The 17,005-nt window shown below is 38.6% G+C and overlaps 1 protein-coding gene across 1 annotated transcript in view; it reads left to right on the top strand.

Moving 5' to 3' along the window:
• The window catches only part of DCDC1 (doublecortin domain containing 1), a 309,876-nt gene extending 293,252 nt beyond the window's left edge, over window positions 1-16,624 (top strand). The window contains exons 20-21 of the mRNA XM_043582274.1: window positions 15,577-15,705; window positions 16,093-16,624. Of these exons, the coding sequence (XP_043438209.1) occupies window positions 15,577-15,705; window positions 16,093-16,254 (291 nt within the window). The 3' untranslated portion in view covers window positions 16,255-16,624. The remainder of the gene's footprint in view (window positions 1-15,576; window positions 15,706-16,092) is intronic.
• The last annotated feature ends 381 nt before the right edge of the window (window positions 16,625-17,005 follow it).

The following is a 17,005-nucleotide window of genomic DNA, read 5'->3' as shown; positions in this document are numbered from 1 at the left end:
CATATCAGCAAATGGCAGGATTTCCTTCTCTCTTGCGGCTGATGAATATTCCATTGTATATATCACATCTTTATCCATTCATCAGTTGGCACTTAGGTTGCTTCCATATCTTGGCGATTGTGACTAATGCCGCAGTAGACGTGGGAGTGCAGGTATCTTTTCAATATCCACATCAGTTTTCTTATTAAAGTGAGGAGATTGGCACTTTGGAAATCTCGCAACAGCTACTAAAGTTGAACATGTCTGTACAACCTAGTAATTCCCTACTAGTTTAATGCTAAAGAGAAATAACTACATATCTTAAGGAAAAGATATTTACTAAAATGTTAATAGCAGTGCTAATTGTAGTAGTCTCAGCGTAGAGATTATGGAAATGCTCATTAGCAATTAAGTGGATAAATTGTGACATATATATATATATGTCACATTCTATATGTGACATACATATATATATATATATTCTATGGAATAATATAGAGCAGAGTTGGACAACTTCTGTAAAGGGCCAGATACTAAATATATGGGGCTTTGTGAGCCATATGATGCCTGTTCCAACTTCTCAACCCTGCCTTTGTAGCATGAAAGCAGCCATAGACAAGATGTAAATAAATGGGTGTGTTTCTGTTTCAATTAAATTTTATTTACGGAAACAGGTGTTCAGTTAGATTCGGATCATAGGCCTTAGTTTTCTGACTCTGGAGGATAGCAATGCCTATAAACAAACTGTAATTACCCGTAACAACATATATGAATATCACAAATACAATGATTTACAAAGAAGCCAGATATAAGAGAATGCTCGCTGGGTAATTGCAGTTATTTAAACTTTAATGCCAAGCAAAACAACAAATCTTCAGGTGTGTTGTGATGTTCCCTTTCTTGACCTAGGTAGTAAATTAAACAGGTATTCACAAGGTGAAAATGGATTGAATTGTATACTTATGATTTACGTACTCTTCTGTAGGTATATTTACATAAAAATTCACTTTAATAAAATGAAGATAGTGGCCTTCAGTTCTCAAGATTTTCTTCCTTGTCTATGATTCCAAGCCTAAATGAAATGTTGGTTAATCATCAATATTGAAGGAAGACAAAACTTAGATTAATCACATGGTATTTGTTAGTGTTTGCCTTAGGATCCCACCATTTTGATTTCAGAAATGCTAAATTACTTAGATGAATGCAACTGGACATACATCGCGTATTAATTTTTAAGGGCTGCTGTAACAAAGTACCATAAACTGGGTGGCTTAAGCAACTGTATTCTCTCCAATTCTTGAGGCTAGAAGTCGGAAATCAAGGTGCCAGCAGCACTGTGCTCCACTTGAATCCCCTTGGGGAGGATTCTTCCTGGCCGCTTCCACTGACTGGCAGTCCTGGACGTTCCTTGACCGTGGTAGCATAACTCCAATCTCTGCCTCCATCTTCACACGGCCATCTCCCTCTGCATCTGAATCTTCACATGCCATTTTCCTCCTTGTGGGTGTCTCTGTCCAAATTTTTCTCTTCTAAGGACACTAGTCATTTTGGCTTAGGGCCTACCCAAAAGCACTAATATTAATTTGATTGCATCTGCAGAGACCTTATTTCCAAATAAGGTCACATTCACGGTTATCAAGGATTAGGCTTCAGTGTACTTTTGAGGGGACACAATTCAACTTATAACACAGGGCATGTCAGTTATCAATGTATTCCCTCTCTGTTCCATATCTACCATTTATTGCCAGGCACCTGCCTCGGGCAGCTTCACAGCAGAGGACTGCCAGTGGGGTACCTTCTTATGAATGGTTTCCTTGAGCATGTTCTTCATGGGTGGCTCTATAGTGGAGTGTCATCAGCTAGGCACCTCCCTGTGGACAGCTTCCCTTGGAGCTCCAAAGGCTGCTGAAATCTGTGGATGAACTTACTCAGGGACTTATTCACCATCTAGTGAGCCATTGTTGTGCTCTTTTCTATGTGGTTTGGATGTCAGCCGTGGCCAGAACTTTTCCTTGGACATTCTATCTCAGGCCTTGCAGTACTGGCTGCTCCCTTTATCTGCTATTCATATATTCTTTAGTGTTCTCTTAAACTCTTATTAGCCAATTTCCTGACTCTCTAATAGCCTGCTACTAATTGTTTATATTAAACTTTTTCCTGTTCAAATTACAATGTAGTTTATATCTCCTTATTGGACCCAGACTGGTAAAAATAATAGCTTTATTTCTCTAGTGTTCTAGAATTATGTATTTGAGCCATTATTTCCTGACCTGCAACATTTCAGAAATTTAGAGAGTTTGATACAATTTAAATTTGAAAAGTAAGATAATAGCATTTCCTTGAGTAGTTATTTGTTGGCACACTGGTTAAAACTCCAGCCTACTCACTACTCAACCAGGCCTATACACTTTTAGCTCTGTTCCTAAGCAGGGAATTTGACATAGGCATCAACTGTCAAACCATTTTAAAAATAACCTTTATCTAACTTCATGCCGTTTCACCCTAGCTATCCCCTTGTCCTGTTTCTGACTCCACTACATTCCTGAGTCAGAGTGAAGCTCTCTGTTAGTGCAGAGGGAGTCATAGGAAGACCAAAACTAATTCATCTTCGTAAAAATAAAAAGTAGAATTTTGAGACTGTACTAAAATATCCCTTTAGCTCTTTGGCCTGTACCCTCACATGAGGACTTTATTCTGAGATATACCTAGACAGAGCTGACTCCTAGTATCCAAGAACATAACTCTATCCTATATAAGTACTGACCTTCCCAGCAACAGACACAGAAGAACAGGACCAAGGCTTATGTGTATGTTTTTTTTTCTCCTCCCAAATTCAGGTACATAAACATCCAGTTTTACTCTGCTCTCGTTTTTACCTTTCCCTTTCTTATAATTTATAATTTTCTAATTATTCTCAACTGTACATTGGTAGCTAGCAAATAATTCATGCTTTTGTGTTTTTTTTTCTTTTTAATATATGAAATTTATTGTCAAATTGGTTTCCATACAACACCCAGTGCTCATCCCAAAAGGTGCCCTCCTCAATACCCATCACCCATCCTCCCCTCCCTCCCACCCCCCATCAACCCTCAGTTTGTTCTCAGTTTTTAACAGTCTCTTATGCTTTGGCTCTCTCCCACTCTAACCTCTTTTTTTTTTTCCTTCCCCTCCCCCATGGGTTCCTGTTAAGTATCTCAGGATCCACATAAGAGTGAAACCATATGGTATCTGTCTTTCTCTGTATGGCTTATTTCACTTAGCATCACACTCTCCAGTTCCATCCACGTTGCTACAAAAGGCCATATTTCATTTTTTCTCATTGCCACGTAGTATTCCATTCTGTATATAAACCACAATTTCTTTTTTTTTTTTTTTTTGGTTTAAAGTGCTTTATTTTTTTTTTTCTGAAATTTATTGACAAATTGGTTTCCATACAACACCCAGTGCTCATCCCAAAAGGTGCCCTCCTCAATACCCATCACCCACCCTCTCCTCCCTCCCACCCCCCATCAACCCTCAGTTTGTTCTCAGTTTTTAACAGTCTCTTATGCTTTGGCTCTCTCCCATTCTAACCTCTTTTTTTTTTTTTTTTTCCTTCCCCTCCCCCATGGGTTCCTGTTAAGTTTCTCAGGATCCACATAAGAGTGAGACCATATGGTATCTGTCTTTCTCTGTATGGCTTATTTCACTTAGCATCACACTCTCCAGTTCCATCCACGTTGCTACAAAAGGCCATATTTCATTTTTTCTCATTGCCATGTAATATTCCATTGTGTATATAAACCACAATTTCTTTATCCATTCATCAGTTGATGGACATTTAGGCTCTTTCCATAATTTGGCTATTGTTGAGAGTGCTGCTATGAACATTGGGGTACAAGTGGCCCTATGCATCAGTGCTCCTGTATCCCTTGGATAAATTCCTAGCAGTGCTATTGCTGGGTCATAGGGTAGGTCTATTTTTAATTTTTTGAGGAACCTCCACACTGCTTTCCAGAGCGGCTGCACCAATTTGCATTCCCACCAACAGTGCAAGAGGGTTCCCGTTTCTCCACATCCTCTCCAGCATCTATAGTCTCCTGATTTGTTCATTTTGGCCACTCTGACTGGCGTGAGGTGATACCTGAGTGTGGTTTTGATTTGTATTTCCCTGATAAGGAGCGACGCTGAACATCTTTTCATGTGCCTGTTGGCCATCCGGATGTCTTCTTTAGAGAAGTGTCTATTCATGTTTTCTGCCCATTTCTTCACTGGGTTATTTGTTTTTCGGGTGTGGAGTTTGGTGAGCTCTTTATAGATTTTGGATACTAGCCCTTTGTCCGATATGTCATTTGCGAATATCTTTTCCCATTCCGTTGGTTGCCTTTGAGTTTTGGTGGTTGTTTCCTTTGCTGTGCAGAAGCTTTTTATCTTCATAAGGTCCCAGTAATTCACTTTTGCTTTTAATTCCCTTGCCTTTGGGGATGTGTCGAGTAAGAGATTGCTACGGCTGAGGTCAGAGAGGTCTTTTCCTGCTTTCTCCTCTAAGGTTTTGATGGTTTCCTGTCTCACATTGAGGTCCTTTATCCATTTTGAGTTTATTTTTGTGAATGGTGTGAGAAAGTGGTCTAGTTTCAACCTTCTGCATGTTGCTGTCCAGTTCTCCCAGCACCATTTGTTAAAGAGGCTGTCTTTTTTCCATTGGATGTTCTTTCCTGCTTTGTCAAAGATGAGTTGGCCATACGTTTGTGGGTCTAGTTCTGGGGTTTCTATTCTATTCCATTGGTCTATGTGTCTGTTTTGGTGCCAATACCATGCTGTCTTGATGATGACAGCTTTGTAGTAGAGGCTAAAGTCTGGGATTGTGATGCCTCCTGCTTTGGTCTTCTTCTTCAAAATTCCCTTGGCTATTCGGGGCCTTTTGTGGTTCCATATGAATTTTAGGATTGCTTGTTCTAGTTTCGAGAAGAATGCTGGTGCAATTTTGATTGGGATTGCATTGAATGTGTAGATAGCTTTGGGTAGTATTGACATTTTGACAATATTTATTTTTCCAATCCATGAGCAGGGAATGTCTTTCCATTTCTTTAAATCTTCTTCAATTTCCTTCAGAAGCTTTCTATAGTTTTCAGCATACAGATCCTTTACATCTTTGGTTAGATTTATTCCTAGGTATTTTATGCTTCTTGGTGCAATTGTGAATGGGATCAGTTTCTTTATTTGTCTTTCTGTTGCTTCATTGTTAGTGTATAAGAATGCAACTGATTTCTGTACATTGATTTTGTAGCCTGCAACTTTGCTGAATTCCTGTATCAGTTCTAGCAGACTTTTGGTGGAGTCTATCGGATTTTCCATGTATAATATCATGTCATCTGCAAAAAGCGAAAGCTTGACTTCATCTTTGCCAATTTGGATGCCTTTGATTTCCTTTTGTTGTCTGATTGCTGATGCTAGAACTTCCAGCACTATGTTAAACAGCAGCGGTGAGAGTGGGCATCCTTGTCGTGTTCCTGATCTCAGGGAAAAAGCTTTCAGTTTTTCCCCGTTGAGGATGATGTTAGCTGTGGGCTTTTCATAAATGGCTTTTATGATCTTTAAGTATGTTCCTTCTATCCCGACTTTCTCAAGGGTTTTTATTAAGAAAGGGTGCTGGATTTTGTCGAAGGCCTTTTCTGCATCGATTGACAGGATCATATGGTTCTTCTCTCTTTTTTTGTTAATGTGATGTATCACGTTGATTGATTTGCGAATGTTGAACCAGCCCTGCATCCCAGGAATGAATCCCACTTGATCATGGTGAATAATTCTTTTTATATGCCGTTGAATTCGATTTGCTAGTATCTTATTGAGAATTTTTGCATCCATATTCATCAGGGATATTGGCCTGTAGTTCTCTTTTTTTACTGGGTCTCTGTCTGGTTTAGGAATCAAAGTAATACTGGCTTCATAGAATGAGTCTGGAAGTTTTCCTTCCCTTTCTATTTCTTGGAATAGCTTGAGAAGGATAGGTATTATCTCTGCTTTAAACGTCTGGTAGAACTCCCCTGGGAAGCCATCTGGTCCTGGACTCTTATTTGTTGGGAGATTTTTGATAACCGATTCAATTTCTTCGCTGGTTATGGGTCTGTTCAAGCTTTCTATTTCCTCCTGATTGAGTTTTGGAAGCGTGTGGGTGTTCAGGAATTCGTCCATTTCTTCCAGGTTGTCCAATTTGTTGGCATATAAGTTTTCATAGTATTCCCTGATAATTGTTTGTATCTCTGAGGGATTGGTTGTAATAATTCCATTTTCATTCATGATTTTATCTATTTGGGTCGTCTCCCTTTTCTTTTTGAGAAGCCTGGCTAGAGGTTTGTCAATTTTGTTTATTTTTTCAAAAAACCAACTCTTGGTTTCGTTGATCTGCTCTACAGTTTTTTTAGTTTCTATATTGTTTATTTCTGCTCTGATCTTTATTATTTCTCTTCTTCTGCTGGGCTTAGGCTGCCTTTGCTGTTCTGCTTCTAGTTCCTTTAGGTGTGCTGTTAGATTTTGTATTTGGGATTTTTCTTGTTTCTTGAGATAGGCCTGGATTGCAATGTATTTTCCTCTCAGGACTGCCTTTGCTGCGTCCCAAAGCGTTGGGATTGTTGTATTTTCATTTTCGTTTGTTTCCATATATTTTTTAATTTCTTCTCTAATTGCCTGGTTGACCCACTCATTCGTTAGTAGGGTGTTCTTTAACCTCCATGCTTTTGGAGGTTTTCCAGACTTTTTCCTGTGGTTGATTTCAAGCTTCATGGCATTGTGGTCTGAAAGTAAGCATGGTATAATTTCAATTCTTGTAAACTTATGAAGGGCTGTTTTGTGACCCAGTATATGATCTATCTTGGAGAATGTTCCATGTGCACTCGAGAAGAAAGTATATTCTGTTGCTTTGGGATGCAGAGTTCTAAATATATCTGTCAAGTCCATCTGATCCAATGTCTCATTCAGGGCCCTTGTTTCTTTATTGACCGTGTGTCTAGTTGATCTATCCATTTCTGTAAGTGGTGTATTAAAGTCCCCTGCAATGACCACATTCTTATCAATAAGGTTGCTTATGTTTATGAGTAATTGTTTTATATATTTGGGGGCTCCGGTATTCGGTGCATAGACATTGATAATTGTTAGCTCTTCCTGATGGATAGACCCTGTAACTATTATATAATGTCCTTCTTCATCTCTTGTTACAGCCTTTAATTTAAAGTCTAGTTTGTCTGATATAAGTATGGCTACTCCAGCTTTCTTTTGGCTTCCAGTCGCATGATAAATAGTTCTCCATCCCCTCACTCTCAATCTAAAGGTGTCCTCAGGTCTAAAATGAGTCTCTTGTAGACAGCAAATAGATGGGTCTTGTTTTTTTATCCATTCTGATACCCTATGTCTTTTGGTTGGCGCATTTGATCCATTTACATTCAGTGTTATTATAGAAAGATACGGGTTTAGAGTCATTGTGATGTCTGTATGTTTTATGCTTATAGTGATGTCTCTGGGACTTTGTCTCACAGGGTCCCCCTTAGGATCTCTTGTAGGGCTGGTTTAGTGGTGACAAATTCCTTCAGTTTTTGTTTGTTTGGGAAGACCTTTATCTCTCCTTCTATTCTAAATGACAGACTTGCTGGATAAAGGATTCTTGGCTGCATATTTTTTCTGTCTAGCACCCTGAAAATCTCGTGCCAATTCTTTCTGGCCTGCCAAGTTTCAAAAGAGAGATCAGTCACGAGTCTTATAGGTCTCCCTTTATATGTGAGGGCACGTTTACCCCTTGCTGCTTTCAGAATTTTCTCTTTATCCTTGTATTTTGCCAGTTTCACTATGATATGTCGTGCAGAAGATCGATTCAAGTTACGTCTGAAGGGAGTTCTCTGTGCCTCTTGGATTTCAATGCCTTTTTCCTTCCCCAGTTCAGGGAAGTTCTCAGCTATGATTTCTTCAAGTACCCCTTCAGCACCTTTCCCTCTCTCTTCCTCCTCTGGGATACCAATTATGCGTATATTATTTCTTTTTAGTGTATCACTTAGTTCTCTAATTTTCCCCTCATACTCCTGGATTTTTTTATCTCTCTTTTTCTCAGCTTCCTCTTTTTCCATAACTTTATCTTCTAGTTCACCTATTCTCTCCTCTGCCTCTTCAAGCCGAGCTGTGGTGGTTTCCATTTTGTTATGCATTTCGTTTAAAGCGTTTTTCAGCTCCTCGTGACTGTTCCTTAGTCCCTTGATCTCTGTAGCAAGAGATTCTCTGCTGTCCTGTATACTGTTTTCAAGCCCAGCGATTAATTTTATGACTATTATTCTAAATTCACTTTCTGTTATATTATTTAAATCCTTTTTGATCAGCTCATTAGCTGTTGTTATTTCCTGGAGATTCTTCTGAGGGGAGTTCTTCCGCTTGGTCATTTTGGATAGTCCCTGGCGTGGTGAGGACCTGCAGGGCACTTCCCCTGTGCTGTGGTGTATACCTGGAGTTGGTGGGCGGGGCCGCAGTCAAACCTGATGTCTGCCCCCAGCCCACCGCTGGGGCCACAGTCAGACTGGTGTGTGCCTTCTCTTCCCCCCTCCTAGGGGCGGGATTCACTGTGGGGTGGTGTGGCTCGTCTGGGCTACTTGCACCCTGCCAGGCTTGTGATGCTGGGGATCTGGCGTATTAGCTGGGGTGGGTAGGCAAGGTGCTCGGGGGCAGGAGGGGCAGGCTTAGATCGCTTCTCCTTAGGTGATCCACTTCAGGAGGGGCCCTGTGGCAGCGGGAGGGAGTCAGATCCGCTGCCGGAGGTTTGGCTCCGCAGAAGCGCAGAGTTGGGTGTTTGCGCGGAGCGAGCAAGTTCCCTGGCAGGAACCGGTTCCCTTTGGGATTTCGGCTGGGGGATGGGCGGGGGAAATGGCGCTGGCGAGCGCCTTTGTTCCCCACCAAACTGAGCTCTGTTGTCAGGAGGCTCAGCAGCTCTCCCTCCCTTTGTCCTCCAGCCTTCCCGCTTTCTGAGCAGAGCTGTTAATTTCTGACCTCCCAGACGCTAAGTCGCGCTTGCTGTCGGAACACAGTCCGCCCGGCCCCTCCACTTTTGCAAGCCCGACTCGGGGGCTCTGCTTGGCCGGCGAGCCGCCCCTCCGCCCCGGCTCCCTCCCGCCAGTCCGTGGAGCGCGCACCGCCTCGCCGCCCTTCCTACCCTCTTCCGTGGGCCTCTCGTCTGAGTTTGGCTCCGGCGACTCCGTTCTGCTAATCCTCTGGCGGTTTTCTGGGTTATTTAGGCAGGTGTAGATGGAATCTAAGTGATCAGCAGGACGTGCGGTGAGCCCAGCGTCCTCCTAAGCCGCCATCTTGCCGCAACTCCAAACCACAATTTCTTTATCCATTCATCAGTTGATGGACATTTAGGCTCTTTCCATAATTTGGCTATTGTTGAGAGTGCTGCTATAAACATTGCTTTTGTGTTTCAAACACAATTATTTTTAAGAGGATTTGATTCTAAAAATTTTAATGTTCCATTCCCAAACACAATTGCTGAATTTTTATTACAATTCACAGAGCAAAACTATTAATGAGGAATTTTATTCTTTTAGAGGCTTAGAAATTTTGATTAGATCTAAATTTAGTCACATCCAAAATTATATCCATCTAGTTAAGGCTAAAATGGAGAATAATTTGATAATTATTTGCGGCTGGATCATAAATGGAGCTCTTCCCATTTATTTAAAAAAGAAGACAGAATTACTTTAGGATATTAATAACTAGTTTTGGTTCCACCACTTATTAGTTGTGTGGCATTATACAAGTCATTTAGCCTTTTGCAAGCTTCACATTGTCTGTCTGCAAAATGGAGATATTAATGCTAACATTTTGAGTATTTGGCTCAGATTCTGGCCTATCAATAGATTCTGGCATATTGATTCCAGCTAATTGATAATTTGTAACTAGTAGTGATAACAATGACCAAATTTAAATATAATATTGTATTTTGTTATATTGTTTTTATTTGGATGAGTTTTGTTCTTCCTTTTTGATTTGTTTTAAAAATTTTTTTTTCAACTTTTTTTTTTTTTTTAATTTTATTTTTGGGACAGAGAGAGACAGAGCATGAACGGGGGAGGGGCAGAGAGAGAGGGAGACACAGAATCGGAAACAGGCTCCAGGCTCTGAGCCATCAGCCCAGAGCCTGACGCTGGGCTCGAAATCACGGACCGCGAGATCGTGACCTGGCTGAAGTCGGACGCTTAACCGACTGCGCCACCCAGGTGCCCCTTGATTTGTTTTTAAAGTTAACGATTCCTCTATTCATTTGTGAAAAGATAAAGTTGGATTACTTCCTTTATACAGTCTACCAGTTTCAGCTAAATTAAGGATTTAATCTTAAACATGGAACCATAAATATCTAAAAGAAAACCTGGATTAAAGCATCTAACCCAGACTAGTGGCGAGTAGACCTCTCCACAAGCATGCAAACAAAGACAGAATCCATAAAGGAAAAGACTGATGGCTTTGAGTATATAAGAATTGAAAAACTCCTAACTTAAAATAGCATAAAGGAAGAACAAATAGGGAACTATGACAATAGGAAAAAGTTTTGCAATATAAATGTCAGACATAGGATAGTACCCTTAATATATAATAAGCCTGATAAAACAGTAGAAGAGGATACACACTTCGATAGAAATATAGGTAAAGGACAGGAAAAGGAAATACATGACAAAAGAAAGATTAGAAGAGCCAAACCAAATAAAAAAGTTCAGCCTCGAACTAGAACTTCTAACTAGAAGTTAAAGCAATGTAAAACAACAAGACAGTATTTTCTCCCTATTAAATATTGGTAGATGTTAAAACTAGGAAAATCCAACGTTGATGGAAATGTGAGAAAACAAGTAGGCACATTTCCTTTTTTTTTTTTTGTATTTATACTTGTTGGAGTTTTTTGGTATTTTGTTTGCATTAGTTATCTATTGCTGTGTGACAAATTACCTTCAAACTTAGTAACTTAAAACAATAAATATTTATTATCTCGGTTTCTGAGGTCCAGGAACCGGGGAGTGGATTACCTGGATAGTTCTAACCCAAAGTCTTTCATGAAGCTGTGGTCACAGTGTCAACAAGGACTGCAGTTATCTGACACTTGACTAGGCTGGAAGATCTGCTTTGAAGCATACTTACTCTATAGACAAGAGCCTTCAGTGCCTTGGTATCTGGGCTTCTCCAAAGTGCTGTCCACAACCTCAGCTAGTGATCAAAGAGAGCAAGAGAGAACAGGAGAACAAAATGGAAGCTGCACTGTCTCTCATAACCTAATCTCAGAAGTGATGTAACAACACTTCTGGCACCTTTATGGGGCCACATATACGGATCCTGCTATATAATGTGGAAGGGACCACACAAGGGTATGAACACTAAGAGGTAGGGGACACTGGGTGCTATCTAAGAGACTAGGATATTTCTGAGGGTCATTTTAGCAATATTTATCAAAATCCATAAAAATAAATACTCCTTTTGACACAGAAATCCCCCTTACAACAACTTACCCCAAGGAATTAATCAAAAGTATGTACCACAATATATCTTTAAGGGTGTTTATTAGAGCTTTGTATATAATAGTGAAAATTGAAAACAGGTAAAGTAATCAACGGTGAGATTGCATAAATATATTATGGTATGTCTTTATTATGGATACTATATATTGGTATTACAAATAATGTAGAATAATTTAGGATGATAGATAAAAATGCTAATCTTGAGAAAAATCAGATAAGAGAACATTTATTTGTATTGTATTGAAAGATTGTGTGTGTATGTAGAAACAAAACTGGAAGTTTATACATAAAACAGGTGGTAGGAGGATGAATAGTCATTTTCTTTCAGTTTCTCTGTGTTTTCTAAGTTTTCTATAGAAAACATTTGTAGTCAGGAAGCACTTTTTAAAACTATGCCTGATCATGTACTGACCAAGAGGAGATAAGAGTGTCTAGAGTTTAAAACATTTCAGGTGAGATTCTGTAGCCCTGCTTGCTGTATTTTTCATGAGGAGATAAATATTACTATGGAGGCCCAAGTTAGGTCAAATATGTAGACTTTCTAATGTACATAGAATGAACATCTTGGAGTGATGAAGAGGATTCCCCAGCCCTGTTAGGTTAAAAAAAAATCTCACAAGTGGATGGGATCCTTTTTAGCAACCAGAGAGTTGTCATTGTATCCTGAGGGGGATTTTGGTCCATGCGAAATTCTGAGCAGATTTGTACTTGGTTTTCAGTAGAAAACTTCTCTCTCAAGGAAGTAGAACTTACAGTCACAAAGCCGATAAATAGCCCAGCTGGAATTTGAAGCCAGATTAGTACAGTACTGTTAATCAGTATGTACAGGGAGTACTATTTAAAGTTTTTAAAGTGGAAATGATTGATCAAAGATATGTTACTGAATATGTTATTACTATACAAATTATTGAAATTTATCTTCTGGTGGTAAAAGTGGATTAGAATGATAAGAATGTAATGAAGCCCAAAGGGCCGAAGGACTTGGAGGGTTGACATTAGACATCAATTTGGAGTGATGTGCAGATGCACTAGAAAGGGGAAAATCAAAAGATCAGGCTGTCGACTCCCTAGAAGAGAAATCCAGATTTTGGAGAAGCGAGTTGTTTATACTGGTGGTCTGAATATTGAACTGGTAGGTTCCTGGTTGGAGATCAAGAGAACTTAATCTTGGAAGTAGAAGAATACTAAAGAATTATAGAATCAAATGTTAGAACAGTCATTACCTGGGGTGGGGATAGTTTAGAATCATTCCAAAGGGAAAATGCCAGAAAAATTTGTAAAACTCTCCAAATGCATGGTAGGAGGATAAATAATAGAACTCGTCTGTGTTACATGGGTATGTCTGCCACCTTTGCTTGACTGTCAACTCCAGGGAGCAAAGCACATGACATTTTTTTTTTCTATTTTTGGTTGGTCTTTGCTTCTGCTATGCCTAGCAGAATATCCAGACACATCATGGCTCTACCTTTTGGGCACTGCCTCATCCATCTCATTTGATATAGGTTGAAATTTCCCATGTTCCAGGTATGCCTTATTCCAATAAGAGGGAAATATACCTTAAAAGTAAACTTAGATGAAATATCTTTACCTCTGTTAGAGGATGCAAGACCTGAAACTACTATCAGAATATAAGGGATTTACAACTGTCAGAATCAGAGTCTTGTCATTTACATGTGTTTGTTGGCCATTTGCATATCTTCTTTGGAGAATTATCCTCTACTCAGATCGTTTGCTAATATTTTGGTTATTTATCTTTTTTTACTGAGCTGTAAGAGTTCTTTATATATTCAGTGTATACACCCCTTATTGGATATATGATTTGCAAATATTTTCTCCCATGCTGTAGGTTGTCTTTTCATTTTTGATGACATTGTAGCACAAACTGTTAAAATTTGATGTAGTATAATTTATCTATTTTTCTTTTGTCTCTTATAATTTGGTGGAGTCTCTTACATTTTTTAATAGACTTTATTTTTTAGAGCAGCTTTAAGTTCACAGCAAAAATGAATGGAAAGTACAAAGAGTTCTCATATACACCAATTCTCCATACATGTACAACCTCCCCCACTATCAACATCCCCCATAGAGTGGTGATTTATTATAGTTGATGAATCTACATTGACACATTATGACCCAAAATCCATAGTTTACATTAGGGTCCACTCATACTGTTGTATATCCTATGGGTTTGGATAAATGTATAATGACATTCATCTACCATTATAGTATCATGCAGAACTGTTTCACTGCCCTAAAAATTCTCTGTGCTCTGCCCATTCATCCTTCCCTCCCTCCTAACCCCTGGCAAGTGCTGATCTTTTTTCCCACTGTGTCCACAGTTTTGCCTTTTTCAGAATGACATGTTGTTGGAATCATACAATATGTAGCCTTTTCTGGTTGTCTTCTTTCACTCAGTAATATGCATTTAAGATTCTGGAGCCCCTTACATTTTTAACATGCATATTTACTTATAGATTTTCTGAAAAAAAAGTTTAAGGTTGTTCAATATTTCTTTTACCAGAATAATATAAGGACTTTCGTGCCCGTTTATTATCTTCTGAACATGTCTTCATATTTTTTGTTAGAATTGTAGTTCTATGCTTTAAAAAAGAAGTTTATATCATACTTGAGGCAACATTTTTAGGTTTTATGAGCTAGTAAACAAGCTGGATGACACTGAACAAGTTGTTTAACCTCGCTGTATCTGTTTCCTCATCTTTAAAATGAGCAAAATAATAGTACCTATTTCAAAGGGCTGTTGAGAGGATTAAAATGTAAATATATTGTCATGTGGAAATTACTTTGATGCAATAGTAGCCTCCAACTATGATCCTAGATAAACTATCATAGATCTCATGGAATAGAAAGGTGTGCAGACCAAATAAAATGCTCAGATCACAGTTTATTAAATCAATTTATTTTTTTAATGCTTATTTATTTTTGAGAGAGAGAACATAAGCAGTGGAGAGGCAGAGAGAGAGGGAGAGAGAATTCCAAACAGGCTCGACACCATCAGCACAGAGCCCAACGTGGGGCTGGAACTCACAAACTCTGAGATCATGAACTGAGCCGAAACCAAGAGTCAGATACTTAACTGATTGAGTCACCCAGGCACCCCTTTAAATCAATTTAAAATACAAAGCAAAATGTATGGGAAGAGAGGTAGGCTAGGTAAACATACTTAAGGTGTAAGTGGGTTGAAGGATCATCATACCTGAATTTCTGCAAAGTCGACATATCTGTCTCTCTATTGCATCACCCTTCTCTGCTGCTGATGTGGTTACAAGGACCAGAGTGAAAATTTGAAGAGGCCCCACACACGAAAGGTGTCTGAGAAATGACACACACTTGCTGCATTCGAGAGCTTGTTGGCAAGTACACGTGGCCAATAGCTATGATCCCCAGTTAGCCTGATGGGCAGCTGTGGATGTTATTTAGCTGAAAATCCAATATCAGAGTCAGCAATAGGTGGCCAATTAAAGATCTTTCAATTATTGTGTGTCTCATGTGCCTCATTTATATTTAGTGTTTCATAGGTATTTGTCGCTTCATTTGTTATTTAGCAAATCATGACTATTAAATGCCTATTTTGCTACCCCTTTCTATCTATGTTCATAGACTTATGCTCTAATGACTTTCTGTCTGATACTTCTCAGGTTACTAACTTACTTATCTACGCTTAATGCAGCTAATGAATTTCATCCATCCCATTTGTTTTCTTGTCTTCTAGAGCAGAATTGAATACTCCCAGTCAATACAGCAATTGCACATCTCATGTAGAAATAACTCAGTATATGTTAGATATTATTATTATATAAAATGGTTTTAATATTTTAATATTATCATCTATCTGAGAGTGAAGATTAGCATCCAGTTAAACTTGCTCAGATTAAACAACTAGTTAGAAATCTTAATATTAAAGTTATTTGACTTGATTTTTTGATCTGAAATAGATAATAAAGTGGAGTTTATTTGTCAGACCTTTTTACTCTTAATCTAATTTATCCTCCCATAATTTCAGTTGTATAGATTATTAGCTGTTACTTGCAAGGCTAGTACTATTTTTTATTTTTTTCCTTTCCTACAGGCTTATCCTCAGTTTGTTCTGACCTACCTGGAGGAACTAAATGCACAAGTGGATGTGACCCAGACAGAGTATCACATTCACCATGGTGCCTGGACTAAAGCTCATCATGGTAGCAGCTTAGCAGAAGAGGTCAGTGTAGTGAGCCAGAGGCAAGACAGAAATAGATCTCTAAAATGTATTTTGAAAAGAGAAAATGTTCAAGTTGTTTTCAGGAGACAAACACAAATTCACATCTTAATGATATTGATTGTTTAAAATCATACACATAATATAAATATCTATATGCATGTTTATATTTATATAAACATCCATATATGTTTATAAACATTATTTTATTAAATAGTGGATGACCCACTAGCTTTTGTTGGGACTGCTGCCTTTTCTTCTGGCCATATGCAAATGATTTCTGTGCTGAATGAGGCAGATTGGAGGAACCCTGAAAGTGTAAGGTTAAATTTGGGGCATATTTTCATTCAATGAAAATTACCTACGTTATTCTTATATTTCATTTATTAGGTTCTGGAAAAAAGTGCCAGCATCCCTGGTCTGAAGCAACTGCCAGACCCTTCAGACACCCATTTAATGCCAGAAGGTTCTCTTGGGGAGACAAGGCAGCTGACGGTGGCACTGGTGAGGAAACTGGAAGAGAAACATCCTAAGGCTTCTGCTCAGAGGTAGGGCACTGACAGAATGGAGCTTTATTGCTCAATGACATTCGATGTTTTCCTTCAGTTTCATGTAAGATTGATTTCTTGAAGATTATTGAAATACCTCAAAAGCCCTTTGGCTTTCAAGCACAGTAGTTTTCAGGTCACATTTGATGAAGAGAGGTGACATTTATGCGTATTTCATTAAAGTTTGATGTATGGTATTGTTTATAAGAATACTTAGAGCTTCTGTCCTGGGATCTCACTAAAAGACTCTGAAATAGCATAATTAAAGTGATACTGAATATATATCCAGTTGTGAAAATACCAAGAGGTCCTTGAGAACATCATACCCATAGACAATCCTTTTTGTGGTCCATGAGGAGATTATTGCATTTAGACCTGAGGATAAGTGCACAATAGATGGTCTTAAGCAGTGATAATTTAACAGGTTGACATAATTTCTAGAGTAAAACTAAGCAATGATTTTGCTAACCAACTGAAAATCACCCTTGGTTGGACAATTTCTCTGATTCTCTTTTTTAATTGGTAAATTAAAGTTTATGTTTAGTAGTAGTAGTAGTAGAATTATTGTTAATTGTGTTGGGTTACAACAAAATAATGTTATAAATTGCAATTTTAGTATAATAATTGTTGGAAATTAACTATTGACTGAAGCACTCTTAAAGGAGTAATATAATTCTTATTGTACTCACTGAAGTTCAAGAGAATTCCTAAGTTTAAATATTTTAATTGTAGATAGAAATGTTAGTTGTATGAAG

This window comes from Prionailurus bengalensis, chromosome D1 (genome assembly GCF_016509475.1).
Source record: "Prionailurus bengalensis isolate Pbe53 chromosome D1, Fcat_Pben_1.1_paternal_pri, whole genome shotgun sequence".
NCBI lineage: Eukaryota > Metazoa > Chordata > Mammalia > Carnivora > Felidae > Prionailurus > Prionailurus bengalensis.
The sequence above is the reverse complement of the archived record's forward strand: the minus strand, read 5'-3'. Positions and strand labels throughout refer to the sequence as shown.